The sequence below is a fragment of the Montipora capricornis genome, chromosome 12 (assembly GCF_036669925.1).
Source record: "Montipora capricornis isolate CH-2021 chromosome 12, ASM3666992v2, whole genome shotgun sequence".
Lineage (NCBI taxonomy): Eukaryota > Metazoa > Cnidaria > Anthozoa > Scleractinia > Acroporidae > Montipora > Montipora capricornis.
In genome coordinates, this window is record NC_090894.1 from 24,808,061 (window position 1) to 24,823,060 (window position 15,000).

At 40.1% G+C, this 15,000-nt stretch overlaps 2 protein-coding genes and 1 non-coding gene across 6 annotated transcripts in view; 2 read left to right on the top strand and 1 right to left on the bottom strand.

Moving 5' to 3' along the window:
• The window catches only part of LOC138025230 (uncharacterized), a 16,131-nt gene extending 15,742 nt beyond the window's left edge, over positions 1-389 (top strand). For both annotated transcript variants that reach the window (XM_068872448.1, XM_068872449.1), the window contains exon 7: positions 1-389. This exon is cut by the window's left edge and continues 908 nt beyond it. The gene's annotated coding sequence lies outside the window, so the exon portion shown is untranslated.
• The window catches only part of LOC138025232 (uncharacterized), a 21,624-nt gene continuing 6,926 nt past the window's right edge, over positions 303-15,000 (bottom strand). Inside the window, exons 1-7 of one of the 3 annotated variants that reach the window (XM_068872452.1) lie at positions 12,649-13,027; positions 10,050-10,210; positions 8,193-8,315; positions 6,184-6,270; positions 5,481-5,567; positions 4,363-4,737; positions 303-2,574 (exon numbers count right to left, since the gene is read on the bottom strand). In XM_068872452.1, the coding sequence (XP_068728553.1) occupies positions 2,395-2,574; positions 4,363-4,737; positions 5,481-5,567; positions 6,184-6,270; positions 8,193-8,315; positions 10,050-10,210; positions 12,649-13,012 (1,377 nt within the window). In that variant the 5' untranslated portion in view covers positions 13,013-13,027 and the 3' untranslated portion in view covers positions 303-2,394. Of the gene's footprint in view, positions 2,575-4,362; positions 4,738-5,480; positions 5,568-6,183; positions 6,271-8,192; positions 8,316-10,049; positions 10,211-10,690; positions 11,261-12,648; positions 13,028-15,000 lie in introns of those variants that run through there. The other 2 variants (XM_068872451.1, XM_068872450.1) reach the window with 2 other exon arrangements.
• On the top strand, positions 6,602-6,696 carry Trnaa-agc (transfer RNA alanine (anticodon AGC)). The gene is made up of 2 exons: positions 6,602-6,638; positions 6,660-6,696. It is a non-coding gene; the product is annotated as a tRNA-Ala (tRNA).

Genomic DNA, 15,000 nt, shown 5'->3' on the forward strand with positions numbered 1-15,000 from the left:
ATTAACGCTGATCCGAGAAATACCAACACAGGGTTCCATTTTTCTCGTTATAAAAAATCTTTTATCGATGCCATTTTAGGATTAATAAAGGAAAACAAAAAATCTAAGTCCAAGTTGAAAGCTAAAAACTTTGTGGAAATTCTTTTTGAATCAGAAAATAAACTGTTATTTAAGTTTTCCAGTAATGTGACTAGGATAAGATTTGAACAACTGGGCCCAGGGTTTTATTTTAGCAGTAAAGCAAGACAGTGTGGAGGTTAGGCAAGAAAGCAAAAAAAACCGTGCGTTTTCAGCAAACAAAATTACAAAGAACAAAGGTTTATTTTGATTTTATCAAATACACTCCTTTGAGAGGACGATGATCCATGTAAATAAATTTTAAAAACAACTGGCTGCAGATGTTATGGAATGCCTTATGGTATAACTGTTACTGAGAAGAGAAAATTTAAATTGGTTATCTGTTGAAAAAAGTAACCCCATCGCGAGACAAAATAGAATTCTCCATTATTATTTTGCTTCTGCACGATGAACAAGAAAGCCCTTTATCACAACAAAAATGGGAGTCTTAACCCACCGTTGGCTATCAATCAGTCAGCTGCTAGCATGCTTTTTCCGTTTTCCCACAGAAGGTGACATTTGGTTGCCAATATTACTAAATTTAACCGTACACGGCAGAAACGTGATATTCCTCCCTAAAGCTACGAGAACGGTGCCCCTTTCACATTCGTGTTGCAGATATAATCATCTTGCAATCATTCCAAGTTGTTCAGGAAGTAAAACTGTGCAACAAATATCCATGAACTAAACTGACTGGTATGAGCTGGTATAAATATAAAATTCAAAACTAATCGTCGCGTAAATTGCTTCTTGGTTCTTTTAATCCAACTTAAAAGAAAGTGATTTAGCGTTAACAGTTTCGACGACAGTGAACGTCGTGGTAAGTCTGAATAAAATGTCTTGGCCTGTTAGTTATGATTGCATGCATCAAAGCGCTCTATGTCACAATGTTTTGGCTCCCCCTCCCCCTCCCCCTTGGTTAAAGGTGAGGATTACGCAAAGGTACGTTTCTTTGGGAGAATCCAAGATTGGATTTATGATCTCAGATCACACAGATTATTCGTTCCCAAAGAAACGACGAATCCGAAAACGGCCAGTTTGCTGCATCAATGTAATTTGTATCAAATTAAAGTTCTGCCAAACATTTACGACTTTCTATAAATTTCGGATATATGGAAGGAGAAAATAGCACTGAAAACTCACTTTGATTGCTCGCCACGATTTACTCAAATAGCGGGAAAGTGTACTTTCATAAGACTACCGCTGGTTAAACGTAGTTCTTTCGGATCCGTCTACCAAAGAAACGCATGGATCATGAATCCTAAAAATCCGGATTCAGATATGATCTAATGAATCCAACCGGAGAGTACATTCTTCGGATCAATAATCTGTTTTCGGATTCTAGTAAAGAAACACAAACAAAGAAACGCAACCCTAGGTCCAGATTGGGTATAGCTGGTGTGCCCTTTATTACTGTTCATAGTTGGAGAATTTGCTTTTATGTGAATGCTTTCTTTCATGCTTGTAGCAAGAGAAAATGAGGGGACAGAGACGGAGGCTCAGGGCGTTGGTCGGGATATGTCATGTCCACGAAAGTTATTTTTTGGATGAGCGGAAGTCTTTGTTCTAGCGGAAGTCTGTCTTCCGAGACGTCCGCATGCAGTCTTGTCTCACTCTCAGGTTCTTAGTGAAGAGAAAAAATGGCGGCGCACGTTGAAGGCTAATGAATATTTATTTTCTTTCAAACATCAGACCGAGGTTGGCCTGCATGCGGACGTCTCGGAATACAGACTTCCGCTAGAACAAGGACTTCCGCTCGTCTAAAAATAACTTTCGTAGACATGACATATCCCAAGGGCTGGACCGGGAGTCTCCCTCTCTGTTCCCTCATTTTCTCTTGTTGTAGTCGTATCTAACATGACATGACGTTTAATTCAGTGTATTCAGCGTTTTGTATTCAGGTCATAACTAACGTTCCAAAAAATTCACCGTTTAGTTTCGATAAAGATGGCTGACACTCATCGAAAGCTGCCAACGCTAAACTGATGATCACTTTCTTTTGGGCTATGTAAGCGAACCATAAAATAAATTTATCGATTTCGATTGAAGGCTATGAAGTTCTTCAACAGTTGTTGTCGGAAGCTCGCGTCCTTTATATAACATCGATCGTATTTGGACAATTGGCACGTTTTTGAGACAAGAACGGCAAAAAAAGTACTAAAATGTAAAAAAAGAAAAAGCAGAGCCAATGTTTTTTGCTCATCAAACCCATTAATTTCTGTCTTTATCGTTCTCTTCCACATCGTCGATGCTTAAAACCGCATTGGGTTTTCAAATTTAGGGAGGGTAAATGGGACACTCCATATAATAAAGTATACAGTTCACATTTGAGGGTGCAGTGGCCTTGCAGATGCAACTATACTTGTATAGATCCGGGTTTGATGATACTTTCGTTGCCTGTAAGTTGTATTCTTGTCCAGTGTCTGTCGAACAAGTCGCTGAGATAACTTTCAAACTCTGAAAAGTAAACGTAAGATAAAACTGTTAGCACCTTTCAAAGTTGTTGGGGCTACGAATTGTTAAAATACAAGCATTTGGTTTGGGCTTCAGATTCCATTGATAAATGAAAATACGTGCAGGGCTCGCGCAGGATTGACCAAGCTACATAAGCCTCATATAAGGTGTCGCAAAGTATCCTCATCACTAAAAGTATTGTTCCTCTTAGCCAATAGGTTATTCCTTTTGTCTTCGTGCTAATAGGCCAAATATCATATATTCAGCTTGATAGTGAGGCAGTGAGGACACAAACAATGGAAACACGTTGGAATTAATGTGAAAATATTTACATATCATCCACTTTCCTTTGTCTTTGTCCTCTAAACCTCTCTTTCAAGCTGTATTTTAATATCTCAAGAAAGGCCCATTCTCTATTCTCAAAATACCATAATACAGCTTGTTTACCCTCCCCCCCTCCCCCCCCCCCAAAAAAAAAATTATATAGGCATAGGTTTTCGATTTCTCTTGGGACATTATAATTAGTCAGAACAATACCAATTATATTAAAATTAATCAAAACAAAACCAAGAATATTTAGGCGACTAAAATACTGAGGCTTCACTTAAATGAGTGAAATTTCCCAGTCACATTTTTTGGTTAACTAAAAAATGCACAAAGATTGGTCTCTACATATTTGGATCCGTTGTCAACAGCATTGCTGTGACCGGTGACAGTGTTTATATATACCTTTGGCTCACAAATTCAGGTAGATAACAAATGACAAAAAAACACGTACGAAGAAAGCCTCTGATGGCCATTTCTAAAGTTTGACCAAAAAAAAAAGGGTTAGCGTGGGGCTGGTACTGTGAATGTAGTGTTCAATTAGCGAGTGAGACTTCTTTTGAGGGTATTTAGTTATTCTACAGTTTATGCTCAAGGCCGGGTTTCTCGAACCTTGGTTCACGCTAGTCAGCATTTAACACCCTAACGACCTAAACGGTTGTTAGTACTCAACCAATGGTTAAAGCTAGTCACGCGTTGAGCAACTTGGCCGGTTCTTCTTATTTTTAGTTTACAAATGGAAATGTACTCAGGCAGTCATCCGTTTCGCCTCCGATCCGAGTCAACAGACTTGGAACTGGAACGAGCATGAATGGAGGCTATTTCGCAACAGCCTCTATTTCATACCGTCTCTCTCCACTGAAACCCCGTGAGCATGTCATCCTTGAAATTTTATTGCAAAGCCCCGTCCGCCCGAGCAATTTAAATTGCTCGAGTGGGTATGCTTAATGACATGTCGTCCATGCAAAAGGTACTTTGAAGTCCTGAAGTTTTCAGGCTTCTTTACGCAATTGCAAAAATTGCGCTCATAACTGCGAAGATCATAGCTTCACTTGATTTCATATCCGCAGTTCATATATGATTCATTTCATATACCATTTCATCAAAAGGTACTTTGTTGTTATCGTTCGAAACTTCAGGGCCCGATTGTTCGAAAGCCGATTAACTTAATCCAGGAATAGCGGAAACTTTCGTTTCATGTTTTCAACTTGTTGGTGAAAGATTCTTTTGCTTATTTTTGTTTTTCAAGATTGACTTCTTCTAATGTAACGTTTTGCCAAATATCAGCGTTGAAGAGCACTTGGGAGTGCAGAAATAAACTTCTTGGTTAATTTTTAATCTGGGATGAGCGTCAATCGGCTTTTGAACAACCGGGCCGAGGATATCGTGCAGGAAGAATATTAACGTTAAACCATCTTATCTCGATCACTTATTTCTGCCGTTCAGATAGCATTCCTTTTGTCTCACCTCAGTGTCAGTAACTGCAGCTTCATCATTCCCCTGATTGATGTCAGTCAATGCAGCTGAGTCCTTCTTCACTTTACACCAACTGAAATTTCCAATACCCTGTAAGCCTGGCTCTCCTCGATTTCCCTTTGATCCTTTATTGCCAACCTGTCCGGTTAAACCGTTGCTTCCCTGGGCGCCAGGAGACCCTTTAGAACCAACAGAACCTTTAGAGCCTTTATCACCTGGAGATCCAATGTCTCCTCGCTGTCCCTTCGAGCCCACGTCTCCTTTGGCCCCCTGCGATCCTGTCGATCCCTTGATCCCTGGAGGTCCCTTAAAACCGTTTGAGCCTTGATCTCCGACAGGACCAGGTGATGAAAGTTTTGAAGCAGCCTAAAAAAAATGTATAAACTTGGTTTGGTTCTATTGTTTGTGGCACCAATTATAGACCACTTTCATAAAGGGCGACCAACTTTACATTCTTTTGTATTTATTTTAATTAGACCTACTGCCCTCGTTTTGAAATAAACATTCTTTTGACATTTGCTCGCCGTAACGAGGCTAGAAAGGCTTATTGGCATTAAAACAAAGGAATAATTTATTTGGCCGCCATTATGAAAGAGGTCTATAGCCGTCTATTTCCTACAAGCTTAAGGAGAAGATCTTTGTCGTTTTCGCATGACGTCATAGCCACTACGATGACTTATTAAACACAAGGAAGGAGGACCACATAATAAAAGTATTAGCAGTCTGGTAATTGACCTGTATTTTCATGCAAACACAATTTTCAAAAATAAGGTTGCTGGCATTCGAAATTAACTGTACTAATTTTTGGGTCCACTGTGGATTTAAAGAAAAGTGATGGCATGCATGGGCTTTAACTGGACACAATAGCATGTGGTTACATATGGCTGTCTCGTCCATAGGCTTCACACGCCAAATGGAATCGCGAAGACGGGCGAGATTTGGTACCGAGCCCGCTCGATAATTTCGAGGAGTGACGTCACGTTTCATAGCTGGGAGCGAGAAGGCTGAGTTACCTCAAACACCTTGTCCAAACAGGGGCAGTCTCGACAACCCACAAAGCTGTAAAGCTCCAGCCCATTTATGTTTTCAGTAGCCGACAAAAAACTCACCTTTTCAGCCAAGGAGCTATTCATAGAATTTGTTTCGCTGTTAATGGCATGATTCTTTTGCTCACTCGTTTGCTTGATCTTTGTTAACTGTCGCCATAAAATAAAGACAGACATTACTCGAGAAGTGTTGGGGTGAGACTGTCGGTGAGGCACATATAGTTAAAAGCGGCACTGTTCAAAGAACTATACAAATTAAGGACGGTGCCTACTATTGTTATTGCGCATACATTCTGCGCATCTCGAGATACTTGGATTTCCTATCGGCGGTGCTTATTAATACAAGGATATTTTTGCGCTGTTCAAAAGTATGCGGAGAAAGCAGAACTTAGCAAGTGCTCTTGGTATCCAAAAAGAAAATTGGGGGTAACCACGTATTTTTCAGAGATAATTAAGCTTGAATTTGGAAAAGAACGCCATTCATTGCTTTGTATTTAAAACTTTTTACAAATATTGTTGATTAATTATCTTCAAAAAATGCGTGGTTACCCCCAATTTTCTTGTTAAGATCTTCTTTTCCTGCATAGTCAGTAAACTGGCAAAAATACCTTTGAATTAGTAGGCATCGTCCTTAAGCCTATCTGTTTTAGAATAACTTTCATCATGAATTCCGCTGAGGACAGAGTTGCAAACATTTTACTAACAAATTTATTTTTCTATTAATGAAAGATAGAGGAGTGAATTCCACACTCTTTTATCAAAATACCTCATTGTTAAGCGTCGAATTCAATGTTCGTATTTGAGTGAATACTGAACTGTGATCCGGGTTTAACGCGTGCACCGTTTGATTGACCTGTGTTAAAAAAAGAATAAGTGTAAAGGCAGGTCTGACTTGGTACTGTAACTTTGCACGCGTGCCACTTCTGAGCAAGGTATTTGTTTTGGATATTTTCCTCAGCGTTTTGTTGAAATTAACAGTTTTCTGTTCACTGCCTCACGCCGAGCAACCGAACTTTAAATCGGGCGTCGCTGGTGTCAGAATTACGCAAGGATGGCGTAAACAGAATTATCTGATAATTATTTTGTATCTCCAGTCGTGTGGAAAAATATACATTTCTCTCATTCCTTGAGTCCTTTGCGCGGAAGTGAATGGGCCCAATGGGTTGACCTGCTCCCAACTGTGTGGCTTCATAGCTCAGTTGGTAGAGCATTGCACCAGCATTGCACCAGCATTGCACCGGCATCGCAGAGGTCATGGGTTCGAATCCCGTTGAAGCCCAACCCATCCTCTGCCTCTGAAATGACTATTATCGACAATTCCTAACTTTCTCTAAATTGACTATTATCGTCAATTTAGGACGCTTAGAGCTTGATAACGATTATGGGAAATAAATATCTATTTTTAAAATCCGAAGCTCAATGCCTAAACGCGCTGGACTCGAACCTGGGAACGTTCGATTAATAACCCTGTTACTTAACCACTAGACTACCGCATCGCTAACTGACAAAACACTTTAAAAAGATATTAATATATTTTTTCTTCCGAATGGCACTGTAAACGTGTATTATCACCGGCTAAGAAACAAGTTTAAAAAGGAGAAAATGTCCGTTACCAAACCTTAAGAGAAAGCTAACCATTTTAAAATCAAGTACTAGACTTAAACACTATTTAGCAATGATTTTATAAATACTAATTAGATTTGATAAATAATCGGTGCAATTGTCAGCCAGTCGATCTTTAGTTGTTAAGTGGATAAAAACATTTCCTTCACATTGGGAGCTCTGGGTTCAAATCCCGTCCAGGCATGTCATTTTTCTTTTTTCTTTTCATCTGCTACCACAAGTCCTGGGACAGAGTAATCCTAAAATGACGATAACAATCATTCCAGGGAAAACTACGAATTGTCGATAATAGTCATTTCAGAGTTAGAGGATATGTTTTGAAGCCGCCTGAAATAGGCCATTTTCGAATTTCCACGGCTGGACTGGATCTAGCATGAAATGGAGGCTAATGCGGGCAAATCTTTTCAAATGCAAATTAATCTGCCCGCATTAGCCTCCATTTCATGTTAGATCCAGTCCAACCGTTAGATTACGAAAGTAGCCTATTCTCGGAAGACCTTAACAGAGGTTGCTGACCTGCGGTTTTCGTTAAAACAATGGTTTGCTGGGGGTGCTCAGTCTCGCGGGCTCAGAAAACCTGGTTGTGGTCATTGTGATTTAAGGTTTTTCGAAATAATTCTCAGGTGTCTACTATAAGAAACAATTGCATAAATTGTCCAGACGAGTGCGAGGATCACATCTCCATTTCGTCTACATAACCCGTATTTCAAAAATATACAATCATTTCTTCCATTCATTCAAGTGATCTGTAAACCGTCTTAACCCTTTCACTCCCAATAGTGCCACTTATAGATTTTACTCTGTCTAACGCCAGACGATTTTTTACTCGTCAGTGGGGAACCCCACGGGGCTGAAAGGGTTAAAGGAATTTTTTTAAACCCGAGCAATCGTTATTACAGAATTGTTTGCGAAGAACGATTTTCACATACTTAGTGACTAAACAATTGTTTTCAGACTGATGTCGGAAGTACGTTCGTCTGCAAAGCTTGACTGCTAAAAAAATTTCGCGCCACATCTCAACCAAAACCAATCGTCAATTGTTCGCGGGTGCACAGGTTTCAAGCGCTTGCGATCTTTTACGGTTTGATTTCTTATTGGTCCGTTTGATTTCCACCGATTGCTATGGGACAAAAACGATTTGTCAAAACTTACATGATCAATGGCAGAATCAAGCCGATTGGAAAACTTGTTGATAGCGGCTTCTATGATACTGAACTCTGTCCAGATTGTTACAAGGGCTCCCTTGTTAGTTTCAGATTCTGTCATCACAGACTCCTGTGAACATAACAAGTTAATACTTATAGGATAATAATAATAATAATAATAATAATAATAATAATAATAATAATAACAATAACAATAACAATAACAACAACAACAATAACAACAATAATAATAATGATGATGATGATAATGATGATGATAATAATAATAATTATAATAATAACAATAACAATAACAAAATAATAATAATGATGATAATGATGATGATAATTTTAAAAAAGTTAAATCCATTATTATTATTATTGTAAAAATTCTCGTTTCCTATAAACATGTGTATTAAAATAAAAAAAATAAAAAAAATAAAATAAATTAAACAACTCTTAGTATTATAGATTTGATAAAATAAAGGAAAGAAAAATTATAAATCAATATTATAGAATGTTAAGACGCTCTTTGCCATAAACTCAGTGTCAGAGGATAACGCTATTTACAGAAGAACAAAAACTATCTACATGCGACCGAGACTTCTAGTTCTAGATCAGTCTCCTGTATATTTGGGGTAGTTCTCCTCCTAGAACGCGAGCCTCGCAGGCAAACCAATGCAGATCTCAAAATGGCAAATGAGACTCGAGTCCTAATCCATGCGATAGTGGAAGCGTAACTCTCCTGTTTCTTCACTGCCAGTAGCTCAGCAAGACGGCTATGGTAACGTTGACATTCGTTAGACATGCCTCCAGTAGTGGTAAAGACCAATGGTGTAAACGTGCCCCGTTCTACCTCAAGAACTCTAGACGAGTAAAGGCGCTTTTTATCATTCTCGTGAAACTTGTAAATCTGCTCCGGGGTGAGATTCTTGTACGAGTCTGCGTTAGGGTGGCATACCCTAACATCAAAGAACGCAGACTGTTCTCTCGCCCAGAAGCCCCGCGCACGGATATCCAGCCGCGCGTCAGGGGCCTTGTTGGCTCCCCTCGGCAGCACTTCCCCCGTAACTTCTTGGAGAAACGGCACCACCTAGACGTCAGTACACACCGCTTGCAGAATTTAAGCCTCGAGATCTCAAATTTCGTTGTGCCGTTATATAATCCATCCTCCACGCATACAGATCAAAGCATGGTCAGCTTCAAACAAGTCCCCGCAGACGCACACTGTTGGGATGTCATTGAGTCCCCAACCATCTCTCAACCTAATTGCGTCCCTAAACTCCCTCTCGTTAAGAGTGAAGTTCATTTCTTTTAAAGGTATAACGCTGAGCCAACTAATAATAATAATAATAATAATAATAATAATAATAATAATAGTAAAACAACTATACGTGTTGTAAGTATTTAGCAGCTATGACACTAATTGGGGATATCGTACAGAAATCAAATCATATCAAATCGTAGGTTGAATTTTGAGGAGAGGGAAAAACCGGAGTACCCGGAGAAAAACCTCTTGGAGCAGAGTAGAGAACCAACAAATTCAACCCACATAAGGCGCCAAGTGTGAAAATCGATCCTGGGCCACAATGGTGGGAGGGCGCCGGACTGCGCCATGCCTGCCCCCCTCCCCCCCAAAAAAGATAGAAAAATAGTCCAATGAAAAGCCCATTTCCAAGTTGCTGCATGCCTCAGTTTCAAAGCGAGTCTTGGTGCACAACCATTCAAATGGAAATGAGTTGTGTATTCTTATGCAAATCAAACTCATTTCCCTTACAATAGTTTAGCACCAAGACTCACTTCGAAACCGAGACAAACAGCAACTCGGAAATGGCCCATTAGAAAGGAGACGAATTTGCCTTACCGCTTGCTTACGAAGAGACGTTACGTTAGCTTTGAGGTCATCCAAGATGTCGTAGAATGGAGACATATCCAAATTAAATGTGCTTTGTGGAACATTTGGATCTGATGTGTTTAAATCTTTGCGTTGATTCACTTCTCCGATAATCGGGGACTGAGATGAACCTACGAGTAGAATTGTCGTGTTAAGCTCGCTTAAGTAATTGTTTATAGGCAGCTAGCGAGACGCTATTAACCTAAGTATGCTAAAGGGTTATGCTGAACATCAAACAACTCGACAAATTATCAGTTGAAGAAAAATCCTTGATCTCACTGACGCCCGCCCTTTATCGACTACGTTTGTCTTTGTTCAGACCAAGTTCGTTGGCCTTGACCAGCGCTCGAAGATGAACCTGCCAACATATATACCTTGCTTGAGCCCTCCCATAGGAATGCTCCCCCAGGGAGACGGAGGGGGGGGAGGGGGTCCTTCGCCGACCAGCTCATGCAGTCGGTAGTGGTTTGACCCATTGATTGCAATTTTACGCAATCCTTCGAAAAAATAAGGCGCGCACATCGCAAAATCATCCAAGTAGTTTATATGGCCTCGGAATGTCAACGCTTCGCTGCGTAATAGGTTGATACACGGAAATACAAAGAGCTCACCTGTCCTGTTGCAAGGACATCTACCCGGCCATAAAATCCCAAAAACCATTAAAATAACTATAGCTAAGGCTGCAACAGAGAATAACAAAACTAGAAACTGAAGTAACCGATGAATGCAAAGTCGACTGGAACACTCTAGGGCGCGTCGCTCCACTTGATTTCCGTTTTGGTCTCGGCCCACGCTTCTTCTTCTACTTTTCCTCCTTCGCTCTTCTTGCTTTTTTACAGTTTTCTGTTGTTTTGCTGCCTTCACTTCGCTGTTTAAGAGATTTATTCCTTGCTTGGGAGTTGTTGTCTCTCCGCCGCGGAGAACTACATACGAAGATGTGGAATCAGCACGTGACGTGTGTTTAGGAAACTGGCGATTATATTTTGCAGCCGATGACGGAGGGCATTCTGCATCCATTATACAGTGATTAACACACCAGTGCTCAACTAAAAACGTTCTTGAAACATCATTCTAGCAACTTAAGCGCGTTCCGTTATCTGTATCTTATTTAACTGAGGACATTTCGCTGTCGTTCACGTGGTGCTACGTAAGCAGTGAGTTAAATCGACACGGGGCAAATATCCAAAGAGAACCGTCAGAATCAACAAATACAAAACCACTTACTTACTGTCAAATGATTGGCCAAGTGTATTCGAGGAATGAACAAGAACTGAAATACCCTCAAGGCAATTTCCTCCGGAATATTTTTTTACCCACTGGGCTTAATAAAAATGGGAGAGCGAAGATGGAATACATCAAAATGCAAAGAGTAGCTTAGCTTTTAAAGTTGCTCTAACTCCAAATGAACCAATCAGTCTAATGAGGCGAGCTGACAAGCGAAGACGCTTTGAGAGCAATACTAACACACGTTACTTCGGGACATGATACTAGTAATAACAATAATTCATAGCCATTTCTATGATTTCTAGCTGTTTTATGCCCGCAATTCAATTGTTTGCTTACAAAGCAAATATAATGATAAAATAAGAAATGAGGCTACTGCTTATTCACGCTACTTCTTTGTAAACTCGAGTAAATAGTTTTGGATGATTATATGAGAATAATGCGTGATATTAATGATAGCAATAATTCATGGCTATTTCCATGATCTCTTGCTGTTTTATGCTCGCAATTCAGTTGCTTGCTTACAAAGCAAATAAAGTGATAAATGAGAGATGAACCTACTTTTTACTCAACCACTTCTATGAAAAGTCATCAAATAGTTTTCGATTATTATGTTTGTTCCCGTCCCGGTATGTAAGGATTCAAGAAAAAATACTTTCAGCGTAACCACCTTTAGCCTGCTTTGAAATGCGCCAACATTGACACAATTGATATCTCGGCTGTTAGCTGCCAATTGTCCCTCAACTGAGGAAAAGCTCAGCCGAGCTTCCTGGTGAAAGACAAGTAACTTAGTCGTCATACCTTCTTTAGCAGAGGTAGCACTGAGCCTTTTTTCGGGATTACGCGAAACTGATCGCTATATTTATTTAACTCAGAGAATAGTTTAGGTCTTTGATTTCCTGTACGCCTCAACGAAACTGTATCGCAACAAGCAGCCTTGGTGTGTTATTTAAACAACCAGAGGGAAAGATATCAAAGATATTGTAAATAGATTCGGCATGAAAACACTTAACCGTTAACCTCTGTAACCTTTCATTCTTCAAGAGCATCTTAATGTTCAAATGATTTTGAACAAACGAAATTTCAAGTCGTTAAATGCAAGATTAGACGCCGATGCGAAATTGAAAGAGGAAAAAGCCAGGAAATAATGAAAAAAAAACTTTCGTTCAATTTTGCGTCGTAGTTTTCGCACAACTCATACCTTAGAAGAAATCTACTACTCTGACTACTCAAAGGAATCAAAGAATATCGGATTTGCATTTATAATCCTCTAATCACTAAACATACCACCAATACTAACAAAGTAAAAACTTGTACGACATAAATCAACGAAAAGGAAACCTACCTGATTTTTCGCATGCACATTTCGGTCCAAGTTTGCCTAACATCAACATAATGGACAGTAACATTGCCACGATCGCCACAAAAATAATGAGAAATATTAACAAATATCGTATCGCTCGACCTATGCCGCTTCTGTGGTTTCCACGGCTTGGCGCCTTTGAAGTTCGTGAGCTCATTTTCGAATTGGGCTGGCTCCACGATTTCGGAACAACATCATCGTAGATACCAATTTGTCTCGTTTCAGCAGCAAAATTCACTCGTTCGTTGCGTTGTAGTTTGTCGTAAGCGTTTTTAGGCGTTTGATCATCAAAGCCAACATTCTCCATCACATTGATCGTATCAAAGCTTGCTTGTTGACAAGTCATTTGTGTCCAAGCCGCTGTTTTTATTTAACGTTTCAATGCACAGTTCCGCTACGTGGACTCAATTTTGAGTAATTGTTTGTAGAGGACAAATTCAACTATTTGACACAACTGCTGTTTTAAGTTGCCAGTTCCTTCAGACAAGGCCAACCGCTCTCACTACAAGATTTGGGGATTACTCTTGTTTGCTCATCGCGGACGATGACAAAGAGAACCTCATTTATGGGATTAAAAAACACGACAAACACCATAGGCCTTTTGGAGCTTATTATGCAAACACTTACTCTTTGAAAATGTAATATCTCCTCAGCTCATAACAAATTTCGGTTATACTTATCTTCAGTAGTTCACAACAAAGGATCAATTAAAGGTTTTTTATAATACGTGGCTAAGGATTCAATTTCACGTATTCAAATACTCTTACCAGTTGGAGGCTCAAGATAAAAGCTAGTTGTCTTGAAATCTCAACAGAATTTATTTTATAACAACAAACAAACTTGATGTACAACGTACGTCAAGCATTTGGCAAGAGCACATGGCGAGCCTAAAGCCTTAATGCGCATGTTGCTAGCGTTACTAAGCAACCGTCCAATGTCGACACATCTCCTTTTTTTAAAGGAAAAACAACAAAATGAACTGGTTGAATACGATGCTTAAGCATGTTCTGGAATCTAACCAAGGAGAGCCCTAGGCATAAGTGGTCCTACGGGAAGACCAACGACTGTCCAATGTTCAAAGTTCACAGTTAACAAAAAAAAAAAACAACAGTACTAAATGTCCTCTCTACAACGAATAGGTTTCCCAACAAGTCTACCACTTGAGGTTCTGTGTTCTGGAATCGCGTTCTGATCGCTTGCATCAAGACTGGCGTTGATGCTTCCAGGAACGTCGGTATCCTCCACCTGGACTACGTTGGGAGTAGGTTCACTGTTGATATCCGGAATTTGGGAGTCGTCCCCTGATGTGTCATAACAAGTGGGTGTAGGTACCTTTCTAAGATGCCTACGATCTCTTCGCAATTTTCTACCACCAGTGTCTATGATGTATGACCTGGGACCCTGGTCTTCACGGACGACCTTAGCTTCTGTGGTCCACTGCTTCTCATTATCCAGCTTGGCTCTGACCCAGTCTCCAGGCTGTAGCTTTGGTAATTCTCTCGCGCCATTCCTTTTGTCAAAGGACTCCTTGTAGCCCCGTTTGGCTTTGATATCAGCTCTTTTGATTGCTGTATGGTTTGGAGCCTTTGGCTCTAAAACTTTGGTCAGTGTTGGAAGTGTAGAACGAATCAGTCTTCCCATGATCAGCTCTGATGGCGTCTTTCCAGTTGCTGGGGTTGGGGTTGCCCGATAGGTCATAAGGGCAAGGAATGGATCTTTCTGTTTCAAAATCCGCTTAGCGATTCGCACGCCACTTTCTGCAATACCATTTGCCTGGGGATGATGCGGGCTTGATGTGGTGTGTTTGAATCCATACTTTGCTTTGAACTGATCAAAGTGTAGTGACTTTAACTGTGTAGCATTGTCACTTATTAGTTCCTCCGGAATTCCCCATCTTGCAAACACTGACTTCAGCTTTTGGATGACAACTTGGCTTGTTGTCTCAACTAGGCTTGATATCTCAATGAACCTTAAATAATAGTCCATCACTACTAGGTACTTCTGACTGGCTACAATAGATCAAACAAATCGGTAGACACCTTCTGCCACGGTCCATCAGGTAGGTCTGTGGTCATCAGTGGTTCCTTTCTTTGTGATGGTTGGTTTTCCTGACAGAATTGGCATGATTCCACCTTTGCCTTGATCTCCTTAGAAATAAAAATTTGGTTTTATCAACGGAGTTGATAATGTAAATTGGCCACCGTACAGAGATTCTAAAAGCTGACGTTTCGAGCGTTAGCCCTTCGTCAGAGCGAATCGAGGGATTATGGGTTACGTGTAGTTTTTATAGTAGAGTAGGGGCTACGCTATTGGTGGTAACATGGCAACGTGAAA